Source organism: Ochotona curzoniae, unplaced genomic scaffold (assembly GCF_017591425.1).
Source record: "Ochotona curzoniae isolate NIBS_2020 unplaced genomic scaffold, NIBS_Ocur_1.0 scaffold_3223, whole genome shotgun sequence".
Taxonomy (NCBI): Eukaryota; Metazoa; Chordata; class Mammalia; order Lagomorpha; family Ochotonidae; genus Ochotona; species Ochotona curzoniae.
In genome coordinates this window covers 12405017-12428343 of record NW_024467108.1, presented here as the reverse complement: position 1 = coordinate 12428343, position 23327 = coordinate 12405017, and the positions used below count along the sequence as shown (strand labels likewise).

At 36.3% G+C, this 23327-nt stretch overlaps 1 protein-coding gene across 5 annotated transcripts in view; it reads left to right on the top strand.

The window, feature by feature from the left end:
• The window catches only part of DLG2 (discs large MAGUK scaffold protein 2), a 1763217-nt gene that overhangs the window by 652951 nt on the left and 1086939 nt on the right, over positions 1-23327 (top strand). Inside the window, exon 1 of one of the 5 annotated variants that reach the window (XM_040964337.1) lies at positions 5604-5705. The exons of the other annotated variants lie outside the window; for them this stretch is intronic. Within the exon in view, the coding sequence (XP_040820271.1) occupies positions 5604-5705 (102 nt within the window). Of the gene's footprint in view, positions 1-5603; positions 5706-23327 lie in introns of those variants that run through there. 5 annotated transcript variants of the gene reach the window in all.

Here is a 23327-nt window from a genome sequence, read left to right as displayed (position 1 = left end):
AAGTGAAAATATGAAGCCTCAGAGACCACAGAGAACACAGAGAGTTGAGAACCTTGGGGGCCACATGACACATAGAACAATCAGCTTGTAAATGACCTGACAAAATCTCACTGCAGTGCGTGCTGCTCAGTGAGATGGGCATGGGCATACTGAGAGTCTGAAGGGAGTCACTGGGCAAGAGCGTGTAAGGCAGCAGTTTTCAGTATAAAGAAATTATATGTATTATATGAGTCAAGCCGCTTTATTCTTTCCTATTTTCCCTAATTGAAAAAATAAAATCGGAAATATACACAGTGCCCCTACAGTATGAGTGCCTACCATAAACAAGATAATAGTGATGGGTATTTTGTAATACATTATCTCATTTATGCCTTATTGCAACCCAAGCATTATTCTCATTTACAGAGCAGGAAATGCTAATTTAGAGAAGTAGGTTGGTCCAGCATCCTATGTGCATTTATTAGTAGTTAATTATGTATATTTTCCTACTGTTAGGAAGAACCACTATTAGCTTTTATCATAATTCATTTTCATCAATTAAATGGTAAACACAGGTCACAGAAAAAAAATATGTATATATCTTACAGCCTTTCTTACACTTTTCAGGAGATTCAATGATAAAACATAGTTTGGCTTGCACGACTTACTGTTGAACTACTTCATGAAAGAATTGTATTATAGACTAGAAATAATAGAAGAACTTTAATTTGAAAGGGGAAGGAACAGAAAAGTGGGAAAAATAAACTAGAGACTGATTGGCTCTGAAGTTAAAATTATTCTCTCAATTTACCACACTTTATTTACAGGAATCGTAAGAAGACTTTCCTCAAAAAAATTACTAAGTGCAACCTTTATTAGGGAAAGTAGACAAAAAAAAAATGGGAGATGTTAGCTATATGTGACAGGAAGTATGGTTTACTTGTTATTAGCTTGATCGATCAAATCAGATTGGTTGGCTACAAATCCTGGTTGTATCACCCAACTACACTGTGATCTATTGCATTGCTATTTCCTGTTTTTTCTCCTTCCTCCTCCTGAGAAAATTTCTCCCATTCAATGGTGTCACGGTGGTAACACAGAATTCCGTGGATAATCGTATGTGAACAGGAATACAGGGTTTTTGTTGTTTGTCTTGTCTCAAAGGAAGTTTTCAGAGTCTGTGTTTTCAGCCATTGACCATTTTTCCTACTGCTGTGTGAACATTATGTTTCTAATAGTAGCTATCTTCTGTTTATGAAACAGCATGGACTATTGTTAGCAGTGAAGGAATTGTATCTAACATGAGTTAGAATAAACATTTGTGGTTGAATTTTATCATTCCCAAAAATCTGATTTATTGATCAGACCATTTTCACGACATTAGGATTTATTTAATCTCTCTGTGATTCATTTTATGTGTTAGTTAAATTGAATGGCTGCAATGATCAAATAAGTTAATATAGATTTTAAAACATGTCAATACTGCACTGGTAATATTTTTCATGAAGAAAAAAATCTTCATGGTGTTTGACAACTTACATGATATCAACACTCTGTGATTGACTCCAAGCTACCAGCTTGCTGTCACTGAAAGTGGAGTTAGTAAGAACCAGACACAATCTGCCTTCACCAATAGATGTGGCCATAGCACGCTGCTGAATATAGAACAGTGCTTTTTACAACCACTATATTAGTGGACAGCAAGTAATATACACTATAGAAGGGTTTGTTTAATAAAGACAAAGAACAAAATGGTTTCTCAAATTTCCTTTAACATTCTTGAGAACATGTATTTGAAAGTACAAACAGGGAAGCTCAGCATTAGGATTAAACTCATTTCATCTTAATCAACAAGGAAATTGAGACAGGCTGAACAGTTTGCTGCCAAGTCACAGTTTGCTGATAGTCAGTAGAAGCAGTACTAGGTCTGCTAATGTCAATCTTGTCTTTTTCCTTCCCCTATGAACAATTTCTATTTAAAAACTGCTAGGGCAGGGATCATCAAGAAAGAAACAGATGATTAGTAAATGCTCCTACCTTGCCCACATTTCTGATTAGCAGTAATAAAAACAAGAAATGAAAGATTAAACCTCAGTTCACAATTATTGATAATAGCGTTTTCATGGTTATAACTCCATTTTAAGAAAAATTTCATTAGGAAAAAGGTGTAACACTGTGTAGTGATCATGTATCACTTGATAAAGTCATGATTATCAGGAAGAATTATAAATGTTATTAATCATTTAAATATCAAATTAAGGGGAGTCAGTTTAACTACTAAAACACATTCATCATTTTCTGGCATTCCCTAGTAATATTTCTTTCTAAAAAATATTGCAGTAGACCCTCATGCAGTATATTCCCAAAGTAGTGTTTTTCAAGCCAATAATAAAATTTGCTCTTGTCTTAAAGTTACAGTGACTCATTTTGTAACAGAGGAGTGGTTACTGGTGGTAACTGTAGAGTACATTATCAATTCCCTAATTTACTCCCTTCTTTCTCTCCTTCAGTTCACCCTGGAGCTGAAACTTAAGAATTATGAGATAGCATTCTATCAAAAACATGCAAACAGATATCAGATAAACACAGATGCAAGTGTATGTGAGTGTGTATATATAGAAATATAGAGATAACGGAACTCTCACTGATTAAAGCTAAGCATAAAAGGTCAAGGAAAATGAAAGATGCATTTTTGTTTCATGTTTTGTCATTCGGTTTTATCAGTCTAAACCAGCACACATGATAAAATGGGAAATAACTTGAACACAGTAGCCTTTAAAGCCGCCCTAGAATAGGAGGTCAGCCTTAGCTTGGGTAATTCTCTAGGGAAATACTGTGTTAGATATTATTGGAACACCACAATATAGAGCATATGATACTTTTGGGGTGTTTGAAGTCAAAATTATAGGCTAATGAATAAGGGAAATATTGTACAACTTTTTTAGAATCTATTCTCATTTGGAAAAAAAATAACTATAATTATAGCTGCTCTGTAGGTGGAAGTGCTCTCATAGTCACACATTTTATGGTAACACAAAGGGATAGTTATTCTGTAAATGTAACTTTGTGATTTCACAGAAGGCCTCAGACCAGAATGGCGTTTCTAAAATGTGGCTTAGTATACTTAAACACATACGTATCAAAAGTCTTGGCTCCCGATAGCTCCCAGATACTGACTACAATGAATCAGTCCTTCTTCCTAATAGAGAAATCCACTAAATAAAGGCATCTGCACTTACTGTAAGAACTTCACAGCCTGAAGCATGTCTCCCCTTTTTAGTCAGAATCAGATTTAACTCAACCTGGATGGTCTTCCTGTGCTGATTACTGTTCATACTTCAATTCATATTGACTTCCTTTCAAAAAGGTCTTAATTTGATTGACAAGACCCATTTATCCCCTCACAAGAAGTGTGGAAATTAAAAATGTAGATTTGTTGATGTGTTGCTAGTCCATGAGATGACACTATAGGGTTGGGACTGAGCATCTATATTCTTGACAATAATCCAGGAGTCCAGGCACAAATCAAGTTTCTTTTTTTTTTTTTAACATGAGTAGAAGATTCATGTATTTTAGATGCACTTAAGTGAAAGAAAACATCTAAGTCCCTGTATTTGACAAAGAAGTCGCTTTATTCTTTTGTTCCAATTCTGTAAGCAGGAAATCATATACTGCTTTGGGGACTCTTCTGGGATTAGAGGATAAGTGGGCTGGTATTCTGGTAGAAGTCCAAAGAAGAGCAGTGTTTCTACAGAATGTGCAGTGGATATTTAGTACTCTTTATGTTGTTGTATTTTACTAATTGCTGAGTTCAGTGTCCTTTTAAAGAGAGATTTGGAACTAGCACATTTATGTCACTGTGATAGGCCTGGCCCTTCCTAAATACATCTCGAGACTGGGACATCCTTCTGGAGATGTGTATAGCTCCTGAAATGTCCCTGTGTCAACTAACCTCTATCGTTCCTCTTCAAACCGCACCTTCTTGCCTTATTGATTGTGTGACTTGGGCAAGTCATGTAACTCCTCAGGGAGTCAATTCCTCCCAAGTAAAACTGTGTCCAATGACATTACCTCTCAGATGAAGAAATGTCAAAAGCTCTAGTTTAGTGGCTCCCACATACAGGGGTACACCACAGGAATGTGGTGTTCATTTTTGTCCAGTCTTCATAGCAAATCTGAAGAGCCCAGGTTAAGAATGCTAGCCCCACTTTCCAGATAAGCAAACAGGAATTCAAATAATGTATGCCTCTTACATAAAGCCACACTCCTCACCAGAGCCAGGGTCTGATTCTAGACACTGATGTCTTGCTCTCTTTGCACTAACCATCTGTATCTGTGAGGTGTATTGCCAGGCACCCAGGTGGCAACCAGAGAGTTGTACTTTTACCCACTTTTTACCCCACACATTATGTGCGACATTTTTAAGGGGGGGAGATGTTCTTAAATAAGCAGGTTTGCAGATGTGCCAGCTCTATTGCTGATCTTTTGCATCATTTTGCTAATTTGATAGCCTCAATTAAAACAACAATAAAACATCTGTCAATTTTTTTTTTTTTTTCATTCATGCTTCCAGACCAACACCAGTACTTCTGGGGCTTTTGTAAACCTTTAGGACATTAAGGTGGGGGAGATGGAGGACTCCTCCTTTTGGGGTTTGAATAATTTTGTGTCAGATAGATACCTTGGGACTGGGACTACTTCTGCTACCTAGGAAATGAGTAAGCTTGCTCACCCCAGAAGTCGAGGTTGTAGGGCATCATCGCAATTGTTTCCAGCCCGATCCCTTGCTGTCCAACTCCCACTCCCTACCCCCATCCGCACCCACCCCCAAGCCCGCACACCGTTGTCAGACGGCGGGGAGGATGCTCCCTGCAAGGCTCCGGGCTTGCTGGCCTCTCCTCCTGAACTCGGCCTTGGAGGTCTGCACGCTGTCGGCAGTAGCGATGGGGCCTAAGTGTGGTCTCGGGGTCACATCAGCGTGGGGAGGTCCCGTGTATCGACACCAGAGGCTGCTTAGGGGCACCGAGAGCGCTTGCCGACTGGCGCACACTGGCAAGCACAGTTCTCCCTCCCTCTCTCGGCCCCTCCCTCCAACCCCACTTGGCCGGCCAGCGCACCCCACCGTGACTCCGGATTGCAGCAAGCCACTGGCTCCTTACCAAATCGGGAGCTGCAGTATGTTTTTCTCCCCCCTTAGGAGGAAATCATTTCAGCCCCCTTCAGCTCGCATGACAATCTTGTGTGACTGAAGCGAGTAGGCGGGCACATCCTTTTACATGCTAATACTGCCCCACCTCCTTTGAACCCTCCTCTAAGCTCCTCGCTTCCCATTATTTTTATTGTTTTATTTATTTATTTTATCTCCCCCAAATTCATCATACCCAGGGGAACCCTCCTTGGTCCTCCCCCATCCCCAGGCTTCGTTCCCCAAGGGAAGGGAGACCCCAAGATTTCTCGGTACTTGCCCGCGGCGGCGTTGCTTCCACCGGGGCTTCGGGATGGCTGCGCTGGGCGCTGGGGGCAGCGATCGAAGCGGCGGCTTGGTCTAGGCTGTCGCTCCATGTGCCGGCGGAGCACAGTGTTGGGGTCCCCCAGCGAGCTGCCACTGCCGCAGCCCAGAAGGAATGTCCCCTGTTGTTAAGGACCCTGACTGTTTTACACCAATGATTTGCCACTGCAAAGTTGCTTGCACCAACAACACTTTGTCGTTGATGTTTGGATGCAAGGTAGGACGAGGTTCATGTCTTTTTAATGCATGCTGCCTCCCTTGGGGGTTGCGAACAATTCCTTTTGTTGTTTGTTTTTGTGTCTGCTTGTTGGAAGAGTGACAGGAGCTAAAGACAGCTCTGACCTCTCCAGGAGCTCGCTGGCTTTGGGGGCCAGGAGAGCACACTGATTTTTCCAGCGTCAGTGTTGGGCTGATAATTTGATGGTGACTGGACCCTGGTCGCTAACCTCCAGAGGCTTGAAGCAGAGATGTGGCTCGGAAAGGGGGCGCCTTTGATAGCTGTCTGATTGGCATCTGTTATGTATTTAGCTCGTGGCTCCCGGCTGCTGATTTGGGAACTTCTGAACTTATCCCAGGTTACCACTGCCTGGAGCCTCAACCCATTTATTTGACCCATGGGCTGCATTGGTAGACTTGCAACCTAGATGAAACTGAACACATCAATTGCAATTTGACACTTTTTGAGAAGTAGCAGCTTATATTTATTTTAGACAGAATATCAGAAGCTAGATTCCTGTTGCCCCAAATCTTGCAGTGTTCACTGTTTATACATTTCGCTTGAATTCAACGAGTAGAGATTTTATGAAGAGGTAGCCCAGTAAAGGGAAGTTTATCATAGATAACTGTAGCATCCCATATTTCACAAAAGTGATTAGTGTTCCTAAGAAAATGAGGTTTGAAGGTTTTTGGAGCAGGTTACCATTCTTTGTTCCTTGTTGGAAAAATGTTAGCTGAACTTTCTTGTTGGACTTGGTGATACACTGCCTGAAGGATGTCTAGAACTTGGTATTCACTAAACTTAGTCTGTGAATGCTCAACAGTGCATGTTCCGTCGCCCGTGGGTTCACGCCTTCACTTCTCACTGTGAAAAGCTGGTGGCTTTATTCATCCTGTTTGTGTATAAAACCCTTCTTGTGGTCACTATGGTGACTTCCTAAGGGAAGGGACAGTGGGGAGAGGACATTGTTCATTTCAAATAACTGAAAATTCACTTTTGTTAGTGCATAAAAAAAAAATCACAAGTTCCCCCGTTGTTCTGAAAGATGACACCAGAGACTAAATTGGACAACTGGTAAACACCTTAGGCAGTAAAGTTAATGAAACATGCACATTCAACTTCATGGAGAGTCCTCAGAGGAGATGGAGAATTAATGGAAAAATTGCAAGTCAGAATCAACTTATGCTGGTTATGCCTTGAGAATCTTTGTTTTCCTCTGTGCCTCAGGTTTTCGTCTACCACAATGAGTGATATGGTTGAGATGATCTCTGAGACTCCCTCCAGCTCTGACATTCTCTGAAGTCTTTCATAAATTCACTGAATTGTAAAGTTGTTGCCAGATATTTATTTCTACTTTTACTCAATATGATAAGCTGCACCTTATGGTCAGTTAATAAAAATGTTTCTCAGCCTCAAAAGCATCTGTTGAAACCTTCAAACAGGTCTTAGAATTGTGGGAAGTGTGCAGTCATCACTGTCAGGGAGATGGGTGTGAATGAACAAGACTAATAGCGAGCTGGCGAGCTGCTCTGCATTGCCCTCTCCCATGATTTTCTTCACTCTCTCTCTTAATTGCATTCACAGGATCTTAACAATGGCTACTGTTTAAAATTCATTCCCATGAATGTATGAGAATTGCTTCACAGTGCTAAATGATTATTAACAAAGGTAAATTATTTGTCAAGGGAGATTAAACACAAGCTAATAATCAAATAAGGTATGCTAATAGTGTGGAGAATGTTGAATAGTCCTTCAACCTTTTAAGTTCATTTTCAAAGAAGATTCTTCCATGCTATTGTATTTTTTCACAGTTTTCTAAGTTTAATAAAAGATTGTAGTATAACTGTCAGCACACACATTTTTAAAAGGCTGAGGAATTACTAGTTTAACTTCCTTTAAGTTTTTTTTATGTCATAGTGTAGCAGACTTGCATTGTAGGGATCTATATTAATAAAGTGAAACACCAAAATAATACGTGTTGATAGATGTTGTTTCTTTGGAAAATAAATGATCCTTATGAAAATAGTACATTTGGAGGTTCTACTCCATCTCATAATGTCAAGTATTTGAATAAACTAATCCTTAAAAGCTCCATATTATGGAAATATTTATCATGCAACAGTAATATTTAATAGGTAATTAATTTCCAACTGATTATTGATATATGATTTTTACCTTAGAATATTAAACATGGAACAGATCCCAGAAACTTATGTGCTAAACTTACTCTAGCAGAGTTTTTAAACATCACCTAACAGCATCAAAACATTTGTGGAAAATTTGCCTATCAGACATGCTTGGTTTCAAACCACATACAACCTAGTAGTTTTTGTATCATTACCAGAAAACAGACATTGATTGCTATCTCCACATAACAGAATGTAAAGCTAAGACTCAAAGTATATATTGCTTCTCTTTTCATTATCTTATTTATAGCTTTATTGAAAAGATGAGAAGTCCCTGTGTACTCTTCTCTTTTTACACTCATACTTTCAATCATCAACATTTCCGAGGCAAAAACAAAAACTAAAAGGGCATGCTATTTATTCATTTTCCTAAAACTCTCGAAAGTACTTTATAAAAGTACTTTACTCAGCTAATTAAAAAGAAAATGTGATGGAAAATGAACTCCTGTTTAAAAATGGAAAAAAAACACTTCAATGTACATTTTTCTAAGGAAGACATAAACAAAAAGATAAGAGATTAAATTGTTACATACTACTGGTGCAAATGTATATTGGTACGGACATTATGAAAAACAGCATAGAAGAACCTACAACTGGAAAAGTGTAACCACCAAGTTACTTCAACAATCTCCCTTCTGGTTATATATATCTAAAATAAATGAAATTGGTACATGTAGAGATATTTGCCTTGCCATGTTCATTGCAGAATTATTTACAGTGGCCAAAATGTAGAAATGAACTATATGACTATTTACATAAATGAATATTGAAAGTGTGATTGTATATGTGTGTGTGTGTTTGTGTGTCACCCGACATTTCAAGAAAAAAACAAAAACAACTAAAGTGGTGATATTTGTTTTTCATAATATTCCAAAAGTACTCTACAAGCCATTAATGTGCTATAATATAAAATGAGTATAAATTATGTACATTCTCTATATATATGCATAAGACAAAGTTAACACATCAGTTCACTGTGAAGACATATAAATTTAGAAAAACAGGTTGTTCACTTTAAATATATACAAGAACCATTTGTTCATTTTATAGGTCAGCTGAATTGAGCTATCAATCCTGGACCACATCAGGTGCCTCTTATGTACTCTTTAGTCAGTTAGAGTAGAGAAGAGTTCTTGAAAATAATATTCACTCCTAAAACTTGTTTCTACCCATGAATGTTTGGGTGTTTTGTAGATTGCTCTCAAAGAAAATAAATCACCTGAAAAAAGTAATCTTCCTTTCCTCTCTTTGATTATTCTGTCAAAACAGAGAAGAGACAAAGTAGGGGAGTTAAATGAAAAAAAACAAACAAACTGTTAAAATAATTGAAAGAAGAAAGCAATGAATTGAAGGAATAAAGAAGAAAGGCAAAAGGGAAAGAATTTGTTTTGATTAAACGTCCAGCACCATAGATGATCTTTGAGTGTTATTTCTTCCAATGTTTGTAGTTACTAGGTAAACTCAAAGGAGTAAGAGAAGAAATAAAAATACTACAAGACATTTGTAAGAGGAAGAAGGGCGGAAAGAACAAAAAAGTAGTTTGTAGACTCCCAGACTCCAGAGGGTGCTATTACTCACCTAAGTAGAGAAGGGCTGTCAGCACCTCCCCTGTGGACAGTTCCCTAGAGCCTACAGCTTTCTCATCCCTTCTCAGGATTCCTTTTCCTGCTGAGAATGTCTGTAATAGGAAAGTGTCTTTGTTGGTGTACTTTTTCTTTTTTTTAAGTGTAGCCATTTTTGTTACAAAAAGTGATGGTCTCATGGGAATCTTCAGTTGATATATTACCATCTATATATTTTTGTTATTGGGGAAAGAATTTTTCCCTATGTGTTTTGAATGTTGCTAAGGTTTGAATAGCATAGTGTGTTCTTTGTTTTTATTTTACAGCAATTTGTCTTCATTGAAATGAATTACGATAAAGAAATGAAGCAAGTTATAGAAAGTATATATTCTCTCAAAGGGCTAGAGATAAAACTGTCTATATGTTGGTGTATATTTTCCTAGTTCCTCAGCATTATTTTGCTTTTGTTGGTCTGTGTATTGCTCATTTCCAAAATATAGTTGCAATTGCGCTGTTTTTATTTGAATATTTTAAATTTATGTTTTGTGCATACATTCCAATAGTTGCTATCCTTATCTTTAGATATTTAATCTTCTCATGTCAAATATTCCATTATCTGATTATCAACACAATCAAATACAATCGTGGGACTTTAGGTATTTTAGATTTGAAATTATATCCATAGGTAGGATAGAAAAAGTAAAATTACTAAGTCAGATATTTTTACATTGTAAGACACTTGCTTCTGAATACTGCTTCTTTTTTTTTTTTAAGATGACTATATAAATTTGTACTGCCACCAGTGACTTTATATGCCATACTATTCTCAAGCCTTAAATGTTTTTGGATTTGTAAATAAGAAGGAATATAGTTTTTTTCTCCTATTAGGACACTTAGGAGCTGTTAGACTTTAAAATAAGAATTCATGGATTGGGTTCTCAGTTTAAGAATATCTAATAAACAAAATATCCAAGAGGAGACATCTATTGACAATGTCAAGGCATCAGTTCATCCCCTGCACACACGCACTGACATGCTGCCATGTGCCAGATGCTGTTCCTTTTGCTTTATGATGTTGTTTTAATCACATAAGTGATTTTGAGATGATGATAATGGTTATCCTAATGTTATAGATGAAGCAATTTGAACCACAGAGAGTTTTCATCACATAACTCCTAACTAGAAAAGCCAAAATCTGAACCTAAGTAGTTTAAATCTACGCTCATTTCAAGTATTACTATAATATTCCTTCAAAATCAGATTTTTCTTGTAAGTACCTTTAAGCTATGAGTGCATTTGTAAATAATAATAATAACTTAAAAAAACCTCACTTGCACTTTCTGGAAACACATCGTCTGAATTTGAATACTAGGAACACTTGTCGGAGGTGTACAAGCTATTTTTTCTTATGAGAGGAGCTTCAGCCAACCATTTTTCATAGTGTTCACACACTCAATTTCTACGTGAGGTTACTAAATCATGTAGACAGGAGGAGACTTATTCAAGGTCACACAGAAAGTCACAGAACCATAGCTATAACCAGGTCTCCTAATTTCTGGTTCAGTGTTATTCTTTCTGTGCCATTGACCTCTTAACTATGAGCTAGAAAATCTGGGAATCAAGGTGTTGAAAGAGAAACTGACACATTTTATTTCTGTAAAAAGCAAGAAAATAACACTTCCCTTGTGGAATTGTTGGAAGGACTGAGTTAGATCTCACGTATGAAAACATTTAACAGAATACCTGCTATGTGCTAAATATTCAAAGCATGTTTTTTCTTCTATTTGATTAAAGCCATTTTAAATACTGTTGCAAAAGGTGGAAATTGTTGATAGTCACCTGAAAACTGTTTAGTTAAGTACATTGAGATTCATTCATTAGAAAAGAGGTATATTTTAACCTACCAACATATTATGAAAGTATTTAAATGCAACAAAAGGTAGAGTCACAGAGTTTACATAATTCACACCAAAAAGTTATCCTAGATTAAACCTGACCCAGAAAAAGAAGATGAAAATGAGCTAATGAGTGACACAGGTGCTGAATATCCCAATCAAGCAGGCTGCATGCATCATGTGTCCCCTTTGACAAAGTATTCTTGCCAGTTCAAAGTCTTAAATTTAACTTTTGAATGGCAGAAACTTTTGAAAGAAATTCTAAATACTAAAAGGTATGGGAGCTGAATATGAAAGCACTATTAAAATATATTCCCATAAAAGCAATATTATTCAGGATGCAGAAAAAAACTCAGATTTTTACTAATATTTTGCATTGCTTTATTAATATCTATCCAGGTGAACTTATAGAGTCCAAATGCTGTAATAATCCTAATTCCTTCTGAAGTATATTACTTCTGGATTTCTTTGGCACCTAAAACCTAGTGCTTGCATCTTCCTTGTGATATCCAGTAGTAAATTCTGTTGTCTCTTTGACTGTCTGAACTGTGCACTCTTTAGAAGTCATGGGCCATATTAATTCATTTATTACAGTTTCTGAAATATCCAGTCAACAAGACTTCCTGCTCCATAGATGTTTGCAAATGAATTTTGAAAGAGTGACTAATACATGTGTTTATACAGGCTTACCAAATGCACAAGTAGAGTTCAGTTTTCATTTTCCTTCAACAGTTGGTCTTTGACAATCCCTTATTCTGTCACACTTCCCAGAGATTATGTTCTCTGAAATACAAACTAGACATTACTCTAAATGTTACCTTGTATCGGTTTTTCATTTTATGTATCATCTTGATTGGTCTCAAGATAGCAAGACATTTGGTCCAATATTGTTATGGGCATGTTTTTGTGATTGTTTCAGGGTAAGATAAAAATCTGAGTTATCAACAGAGTGAAGCAGACTTTCCTTTCTAGTGCCAGTTGGTGTACTGACACCAAATAAATACCTCAAAAGAACAATAACAGAAACTTAAGGGGGCACTTCTCCTTCCGGAATTCTTTGAGCTGAAACTTAGGCAGCCTTCTGACATCTCAGCTTCAGGCAAACATTAGCTTTTGTTTTGAGTCCACCAACATTTAGACTGAAATGAATACCATTAACATTCCTTGTTATCTGGCCTTTGGAGCAAAACTGGAACTACACATTGGCTCAGGTTGTCACTAGCTTGCTGTTTGAAGCTCTTGGTCCTTATCCTGCATAATAATGAGAATTTAATATGTGTATTACAAACATGCATATATATACGTGGATAGACAGGGATAGATAGATACTTATTCTTCTTTTCTGTAGAACTCAAAGTAATACAACTGATATCTGGGGTGAGATGCTTGGACATGCAATTCTTGTATTATAATAGGACATAAGGACTTCAATGGACCATAAGAGCAGAATGAATCTCTATGCCATGTGAATATTCAATGCTGTAGTAACAACAATAATTTAATAATTATTGTAAATGAATGTAATAGTAATTTTCCTGTGTAAATTTAATTGGCCAAATCAAGTGAAACAAAAATATTGTTCTAAAGCATATTTTTAAAGTGTTCAATTGCATTACCATGATTAAAGTTTTGTTTAAGTTTTGACAGTTTAAGTCATTAGCTGAGGAATTAATATGCTAAAAACAGTCAGTAATGCAGGATCAATGCATTGTCACTGCCTTAACATCTACATTATGTGATAAAATAGCTGAGGATTAATGCTATCACTTTATTACAGCCAAAATAGGAGCAACATAAAATTAATGACTAATGATAGTTCTTTCATAACATCTCAAATACTATAGTGTACTAATAGTATGTTACTTAGCTTCTCATCTGAAAATTGTCTGTGATCTTTTCCTTGGAGCCATGTTTACAAATCGTATATTCTCAAATTGGGATGAAGAAAATCTCAAAACCAGTAGAATTCGCTAGTAATTTCTAGCTGTCTCTTCAGTATATGTATCATATTTAGAATAGTAATGAATTCTTCAACATAATATGATGTGTTGTTTACTATGAGTCCTTTTCAGTTTGGATGGTGAACCTATGCTAAGAAATACACATAGAAAAAGACAAGAATGGAAGCCAATGCCTTGGCTCAACTGACTAATTCTCTGCCTGCAATTGCTATAAGAACTGTTGGAATAACCAGATATTAGAAAGCAGTGGTGTGATATTAAATGTGTGTTGCCTTGTTTATAAATGGGAAGAAGAAAAAGAGGATGAAAGAAGAGAAAGGGATATTATATTGTATGATTTGGGCAAAGCAGAGGTACTTTAGGTAGTTCTTGAGCATGTGTATTCTCAGAAGTAGGAAGCACATCCTGAGGTCACAGACTAGTATTAAAAGATTCTTTGTGAATCATTATCCTTGTGACATCAATGAAGTTCTTTTACGTCTCTAAGTTTGAAATTCCTCATGTCTAATCCTTGTATAATGCATATAATATGTCGTGGAATTTTTACACCAGCCAATAAGGAAGAAGGTAGAAGAACGTCTATTGTGTAGTAATCCTTACAAAAATTTTTAATTTTGTTTCTCTGTTTGTATTATCATACTATAAAATAACCATTTCACTTTCATATATAATACTCAAGAGCAGGTAGGAAAAGACATCATTGTGTAGCAGATTAGATAAGCAATGAACTATATTCAATTCACTTTTATCTGAGTACCTACCGTGTGCCATCAGTTTGCTCAAGATGTTTTACTTATCATTCCTAGAATATTATTAACATTTGCCAGTCTCTTCTACTTGAAGTAGTACTGGCATAGCCCTCCAAGCCACCACACAATTGCCATCCAGATTCAGAAATGTACATGTTGTTATGGCTGTGGTTATCAGATGAATTGGTGCCTGATATTATTCAAGCAGATCACGCATTTGCTAACATCTGCCACCTGAGAATATTTTACTTAATACCACCAAACATCATTTCCTTTATTTAAAAGATCAAATGATCATCCAGAATAAATGCCATTTGGGATCTTACAGCTTGATAATTTCCAAATAAATCTTATTAGAGTTATAAAATGAAAACATTTCCTCCCTGTGTTTGAGTCTTGTGCACTATCTTTTGCTGCAGCTATTTTTCCAGCAAATTGCTATGGCTGGACTCTCAAGCCAGAGGGAAGAAAAAGGTTTTATAATGAAAATGCTGACAGGTTCTTATCTACGGCAGTATGAGTGGAGATGCTATGATCTCATTTATTGTAGAAACCGGATGCCTGTTTTGGCTGAAGCAAGAGCAGGCATCCTCCAGAGCTCTGAGGTTTTGAATTTTTATCTTGAAGAAATTTTTTGAGGAAAAGAAAATAGCTGTAGGCAAAAAAGGAAGTCAGGGCTGTGCAAACTTCACCTTTATTCTTCCAAGAAGGCAGCTAATTTGAATTTCAGTAAGGACCCCAAAAGAAGGTGGTCATAGAGTTTAAGAGTCTGGAAAAGGAGATTGGGTTTTTTGTGACTGTGTGAAGTTCCCACCATTGGAATAGTTTTTTTTTTCCTGGGTATTTAGAAAGACTCCCCAATTTTTATCTTATCCATGTTTTAAAATACTGTGTAGCATTATTGTCTGGATGGCTTTTTGTGGCTAGTTTCTTTTGTGCTTTAGCACAGCAGCTTTATGAGGCAGATATTTTACAGAAGAAACTAAAGCACATTAGGCTCAATGTGGTCGTCACTAGGAACATTCAGGCAGCGGCCTAAAAACTGTTTCTCCAAGAAGTTGTGCAGGCAACTAGTTGGGACTAGCCTCTTTGTATTGACCATTTTAAAGATACCAAGCTCTACCTAAGATCACAAAGCCTATAAGAGTGATACTGAAGTTTAAAACCATTTTTTTTTTTTAGACTGGTAAAATCTCTTTTCAATGTCTTTCCTTCTTAAGATTTCTCTATGGGCTCACAACACCTCCATAGCATTGCACTACACTGCTTTGGGGCTGATGTTAGGAGCAGAGGGAGAGGCCAGCGCTAGTCTCATGCCACCCATTGAAGTGACTACAATGAATGTATTACCAGGGTGCATCTTGAAGGGCAGAATGTATACAGTTCCGGATCTTTAGAAAATTCACACTTTTGTGGATAGGTCATCATTTGAGTGCAGAAGATGAATAACTTCAGGGTATACGTTTTTTATTTCCTATGATTTCTGTCAGCTTTCACATACTTTCTAGGTAGGAAATGTAATGTCTTCGGATTTGTGTAATAGAAGATAGAGTAATTAGTTAGATGTGTTGAAGGTACTGCTGATTTGGGCTTGCTTTCTTGCCTTTTTATTTTTAAATATTATGTTTAAGTAGTCAAAGATTGGACATTATATTTCTACTTCCAAGAAAATCAGTTTCATGTATGCTTCTTTGATTAATTATTTAGACTTGGAGTCTCAAGTCAAGAAACTCAGGAAGAATTCACATATTCCAAAAGTCATATTAATTGTCCTTTGGGAATTTGTGGATACAAGTGAACATTAGACCAAAAATGAGTATCTTTAATTTTATGTAAAAATGCAGTGCATGGTGAGTTTTTTTGTGTGTGTGTTCTGTAGAAACACAGAAAAATGAACCACAAAGTTATTATCTTATTACTATATTTCTTTTCATCACCATTGTAGGTACTTCATTTTGGAGCTATGTTTGCAAGGCTTGGCTAATTTTGGATGTTACTAGACACTTATATACCATTTCATTCCACTAATATTGGCTCATGATTATAAGTTAAAAAATATCTGACTGAAAAGGACAATCCAAAAAGTATAATTTTATCATAGCACAACTAAATGTGTTAACACTGAGAATTTGGCACAACTAGGTATTTAACAATGAGAACTTGGCTTTATTGTTTGTGAGTTCTTCTTATATACTTTTCCAGAGAAGAAATACGAAAATCATTCCTTTCCAAGCTGCTCATAATTTCTACTGAACTCTGTGAGAGCAGAAGAAAAATGAGTTATTTTATAAATGTATTTTGAAACAACAAGCAAATGAATTCCTTAGTCTACAACACTTAGAAGTTGGTTGATAAGTATTTACTAAGGAAATGAATGGATGCATGAATGTCTTGTAATTCTCAAAGTAACTAATATTTTGTGATTTAATTTAAGCCCATCCTAAAACAACTTGGGTTACTAAAACCTGGAGGTGATTTGCTTTGATTTATACGCCTATAGACTGATATCTATTTTCATCATTGACAATCTCAGAAATCAAGTATTGTCTACTATTTCAATAGAATTGAATTATTGTAGTTCTGCTTGCAGTCTTTGTCATGAATTATCATGATTCCCTGGCGCCTTGGTGCTCTGGTTCTGGTTTGCCATTGTCATGTGTCATGACATGTGTATCTCCAAGTGAAGGAGAGCTCAGAAAATTCCCACGTGTGTAGGCTTCTCAGCATTACCATCCTCTTCATTCCAGCTACACCAAGTTACTATTTCCTGTGTGAATCCTTTTGAATTAAGTCCAGTTAAGTATTTATTTTCCATTTGTTAAATAAACTGCTTTAAATGCTTCATTCCTTTAAAAAAAAGGTTTTTTTTTTTTTTTTTTTTTTTGGCCAGCTAAACACTGAGCAGCTAAGTACTGTTGCTAAGAGCAACCAGCTAAAAAGTTCTTAAATTAACTAACAAGATACCTCAACTCCATTCTAGAAATAAGCTTTTGCACATGTATATATGCCCACGTGCCTACTTAAATAAAAATGTACATATACATGAATAAACCAGTAATTATTTAAATATTCAAGTTAGCAGGGTTTCTATATATGAGAACAAATGAAGAGGAGAGAAATGAGAATGCTTTGTGAAATGAATTACTGAGTACTAGCTCTTATCAACAGTGGCTAAATCAAAGATAAAAAAAAATTCATATTTTAAAGTTATTATACTAGTATGATTTCTGGGCTATATTTAGAACATTTTGATGGTGCCTTTCATAAGGGGTAGAGTTGTCTGATACTAATGCATCACTCTTTTCCTAAAATTGAGAATATTTGGCACATGCCAGGTGCTTAGTAATATTTTCTATGTAAATGAAATACTATTGCCTAAATAGTAGTCCTATTTTATCAATGAGAAATTGAAGGTCCAGGGAAATAAATAATGTTGGATAGACCTGCAGAGAGAAATTCATTAAGCTATTTTTTAAATCATAACATACTGAAGTATGAAAATATATCCTCCAAGAGGAAGGGTTGTTTTAACCTTCACACACAGTGAAAAAAGAAAAAAAAATTTTTTTTACAAAACCTAGGTTGAGACTCTTCATAACATATGAATTGGCATCTGTGGAGATAGTATTTAGTAAAAGTGCAGTGTGCAGCAAGCATATTCTACAGATAGGTTGAAAACTCCTACCATTTGTAAATACTGGGGAAATAGAAAAGATACTGAGGATTTCTGTTAGCAAGTCATCACATGAAAACAGGAAATACTAGTAGATATTGAAAGACATGTTAGAAGAAATAATCATGAGATCTTAAGTTATGGTACATGGCTTTGAAATATTGGTTGTTATTCTTACTGTTATTTAAACAGAGGAGAAAAACGTGGTGATGCGCTGTTGTGGGGAATATATCCCACCAAAACACTGAAGCAAATACATATTCATAAATATGTGTATACTCTGCTTCATTAAACACTGGTAGCACAATTTTTCTTAAATATTTTTCAAGCTAATCAGGAACTTAAGAATATGATTCAGTGGACTTTTATGGACCTTTCTAGATTGAAAATCTATTTTCACTTCCTTATGTAACATTGTCACTGAAACTATTTTCAGTTTTAAAGATTTGACTAGTTTGCTTATGTTAATTTTCCTCAAATTTGTATGCTCAAGTCTTGTTTTTCCTAACTCCAGCTCTTGAGATTCAAGTATCAGTTGGTATGGTAATGTTTTAAGAAAACTATAATTTGAGGTGGAAAAATTTATAGAACTGAGCTTTGTTTTCTGATTTGAGAGGGTGAGTGTGGAAGACAATGGCTTGACCCTTGCACATTTGAATGGTAAACATTTGATTTGGTGAACTGCTTGCTTCAAGCACCCACAGCTTTTCCAAGCGAAGATTACCTTCTTCAATTTCCTGTGACTTTGTTCAAATCCAATCTTCAGGAAGAAAGGCCAATGATTTAAAACAAATTAGGGGCTCAGGGTTTTCTTTAGAGATGCTGAGTAAATTCTACTAGAGTGCATACAAATGAAACCATGAGTCATGTAAACTGTGGCACCTACAGTCTTTCTTGTAAAGATTGCATATTCATTTTCTTAAAGAAAGATGACTCAGTGATCTAAGCATAGGAATACCTCGTTCATCTGTCAACTACGTAAATTGTAGGTTCTGATGAAGCCCATTTTTCTCAAATAGTGTAAGTCCCTTTGAAGTGTTTGAAATATTTTTGTTTTTAAGCATTTTTTTATGATCCTTTTAGAACTATAGTATAAATGTATCAGTTTCAATGATGTAAGAAGAACCAGCTGAAATCAGGCATGAAAACATTTTTGGAAATGGTTGCTTACCTTGATATGTAATCATTAATTCATTTTTCTATAAAACAAATATGTATACATCTTTTGTGTTTCACTGTATGAGATTTTGAGACACTAGTGAAAGCATATATTTTTTCTTCATGCAATTTATAGACTTATGGAAGAGATTGATGACTTAATACATACTTATAATAACAGCTAAAAAGGAATTATATATAGATTGATGTATAGCTATGTCTATATATTTAGACATATAAAGCTATATAGAAATAGATATGCTAATTAAAAGATTGAAGTCACTGAAAGTTTCACTGAGGAAGTAACATTTGAGAAAGACAGTTTAGATGACAAAGAATGACTATGGGTACTAAAATGAACAGTTAGACTTTGGGGAAGGACTAACAAAATATTTCCAAAAAATTAGCATAGCTTAATAACTGGTTAAATGGAAAAGGAGATTACAAAAAAGATAACAAGGGGAGAACCAAAAGCTAATTCAAATTTCCAGTCCAGAGGTTTGGAAGAATGGTCAAGAAAGCTGGGGAAATTAGGACTGGGTGAGGAAGGATTTGACATTATTTATGTTCACACTTTTCAATTTACAGTGACAGTGAACTGTTCACATGGTTAGTAAATACTGACTGAATGAAATGATGCACTGAGAAAATGATATTCAAACTGCAAATATAGGCTTGAGTGACCGTGATGAAGATCATCAAATGGTGAGCTTATAGATAACCAGAAAGCCAAGCTCTCTGCTTTGAGAAATGGAAAGTAAGAAGAGTATGGCAAAGAAGACTAGGAGAATGAACATTGCAGCAGTAAAGAGAGGACTCCTAAGAACAGGGGAGCTGATGTTACTGATGGATCATTTTAAATATTATCTTCCAGATATGTGTTAGTCCCACAGGGATGAAAATGAACTTATGACCTAGCAGAGAATCATAATCATTGCAAAAATGCAGGGTTTAGTAATTTTATCAGAACTGATAAAATGAAAGTTAAATTGTGGGTGTTTCAGAGATGAGGACATAGGGAAACGAGTACAAGCGACAGTTGAGTATTTTTTGAGACACTACATAGAAAATTAAGGATAAAATTGAATGTGATTGGCGTCGTCTGTGTGGTCATGAAAGCTCTTTTCAGGCCTTTAAGAGAATCACAGAGAGGGGGAAACGATGACAATGTCCAAAAGCAGGAACCCAAAGGCAGATTTCAGAATTAACTGCTGTAAGTACCCCCTTTCATATTCTAGGAATTAGTTTCCATATCCATTTGGTAACAGGTGTCTGTGATCAGCAGAAAAAGTGTTTGGGAATCATGTTTGGAAATCATGTTTGGGAATGGATACGAGAGGAAGACAAGAGAGCCCCACTAAAGTGCTCTGAGACTAGTCTTGTCTATAGCATTCCGTTCTACAGTCTGAGAACCAGGATGAAAAGCAGCAACTGGAGATGAGGCAGGATCCAGGGCTGGTGCATATGTCTTGGCGGAAGTTTAACTGGGAGACTAGGGAGTGATGGCGGGCTGTCCTTTGGGGGCTGACTGTTGACTGGAAGCTGGGAAAAGTCAGGATGAGCAGAAGCTTAGTAACAGTGAAAGTGCCTCTGTCTTTCCTTCCTCAACGTATCCTGAGTCTTGTGTAATACATATACCTGGAAAGGTAAGGAGATTTGGGTATAAAATAGACCAAGATTTGAATCCAAATACTACTCCTGCTTCATGAGTAGTCTTGAACAAGTCATTGAAACTCTATTTTGTCCTCTGCAATGTGAGCTACTAATTTCAACCATGCTGACTGTTCCAAATATTATCTGAGGTGTAGCTTATAAATAATATTACTATAAAATGCCATTCGATTGTGTTTGCATTAGATCTGATTTTATAGAACTTTTATTCTCTTAATATATCAGTTAGCTGTATTTCCCTCACAGAGAAATTGTATTTAAGAAAAGTTTAAGATATTTATTTAATTGAATCCAGAATAAGAGAAAGTGTGGGAAAGACAGCTAAAGAGATATTTTTTAAAATAAAATATTTATTTTTATTTGAAAGGCAGTCTTGACACAGAGAGAAAAGAGAGACAGAGAGATTGGGGTCTTCCATTTGCTGGTTCCCTCCCCCATGGCTGTCACATCCAGAACCAGGATGTGACAATCTGAAGCTGGAAGCCAAGATCTTCTTTTTGAGTCTTCCGCATGAACTGGTGCTCATATGGGCATCTGGTGCTAGTCAAAATTAAACCATCTCCCCATGCTCAAGATGATGTATTTTCAATTTATTTTACAATCATAAGTTTAATCTTCCATTAAATAATTTGCCTAATAGAAACACTTCTATTCAGGCCCTGTGTGGTAGCCTAGCAGCTAAAATCCTTGCCTTGCAAGCATCGGGATCCCATATGGGCGTTTGTGTCCCAGCTGCCCCACTTCCCATCCCACTCCCTGCCTGTGGCCTGGGAAAGCAGTTGAGGATGAGCCAAAGTCTTGTGACCCTGCACCCATGTGGGAGACCTGGAAGAGGCTCAGGAATCCTAGCTTCACATCAGTTCAGCTCTGGCCATTGTGGCTACTTGGGAAATGAATCGATAGATGGAAGATCTTCATCTCTGTCTCTCCTCTCTATATATCTGACTTGCAATAAAAATTAAACAAAAAATAAATCTTAAAAAAATAAATACTTCTTTTCATTAAGAATATAGACAAGAACTGCGGTTGAGTAGACATTTAGTACAGCAGGTGAGACGCTCCATGGAGTATACGCATTCCTAGTTCAAGTTCCAGCCACTCTTCTTGGCCTCAGGCTTCTTGACCATGAGTCTCCTGGGAGGTAGCGGTTGATGACTCAAGTGCTTGGGTCTCTGCCACTACATGGGAAGCTTTACTTTAGCAGTGGGTCATGCTTGGTGTGTCTGTGACATAACTGCCCTGAGTTTGATTAACAAATGCTTTGAATTATCATGACAATATTTTAAAAAGAAAATGGGGAAATGTGATAATGATATTCGCTTTTGAGATAGGGTGGTTTGTGGTTTCAAAATGATATTAGATAAATAACTTCTCTAAACTTTGATTTATTTATCTGTAAAATAGTGATACTAATAATATTCACTGATAGAATTACTGTCACAACTAAATTGGATAATACCTAGAAATTGCCACATTTGTGCCTCAATTTCAAAGCTTTGTATTTCAAAGCCATATATTACATTAGAAAGATTATAGAAAGATAATTCTATCGTGTGTTTTTCTAGAGACAATTCTAGTGTGTGTTTTTCTAACATTTGGTTTTTTAAAAAGTATGTAACCATTGCCCGACTGTGCTTTATATATCAGAATAATTTGATTCAGTCCAAAATCCAATTTAAATTGCTTTGTTTTTAAACATGACTTTACTGAGTGAGACATTGAGATATCAGTTTAGTTAGGAATGAGCAAGCTTATTTCATAAGCTGTTGGCTTGTCATGTTAGATTCTTTGTGACTCTACTGCCTGAGGAAATCTAGCTGTAGCCTGCCTCATAATCACAGAAAACAATGTTACGCCTATTTCAAGCGATCTTCCCTTAAGATCTGTTAAACAAAACTTTGGTAACTGGTTAGATTTCCTTTAGATTTCCGAGATATTTTCCTGATGTTCTTGTGATGCCTTAGTATACAGTATAAAGAAATGTGTGTGTGTGCATATATGCATGCACTATATATATGTATATACTATAGATGTACACTGTATATACACATACATTATATATATACACTATAAACAGATAAAAGAAAAGAAAATAATATTATTAATCCTGGCACCCATATGGGCTCCCAATGTGTGTAAGGCAGCAACTTTAGCCACTAGTCTACCATTCTGGACCCTGTTTTTTTGTTTTTTTTTTTTTTTTTTTTTTTAAGGCAAAGACAATGAGATAGAAAGACAGAGAATTCTTCTATTTATTGATTGCTGTTCAAACAAGGTTGAAGCCAAAAGCCTAAAAATTCACCTTTGTCTCTGGTATGAATAGCAGGGATTTATGTAAGTAACTTTGACCTGATCCCTCTGACTTTGCAATAGCAGGAGGCTGGATTAGAAGTGAATTACCTGGGCCTGGCATGATGGCTCAGTGGGTGAATCCTTGCCTTGCATGTGCCAGGATCCTATTTAGGTGCTGCCTGTGCCCTGGCTGCTCCACTTCCCTTCCAGCTTGCTGCTTGTGGCCTTGGAAAGCAGTAAGTAATATGGCCCAAAGCCTTTGGATACTGCACCCATAAAGGAGACCTATAAGCTCCTGGCTCCTGGCTTTGGATCAGTTCAATTTTGGTTGTTGAGGACATTTGGGGAATAAAACAGAGGACAGAAGATCTTTCTGTCTGCATCTCCTTCTCTCTGTAAATCTGACTTTCCAAATTTTAAAAGAAAAAAAAAAAACACAAATTACCTGGAACTTGATCTAGACACTCTGATAAGG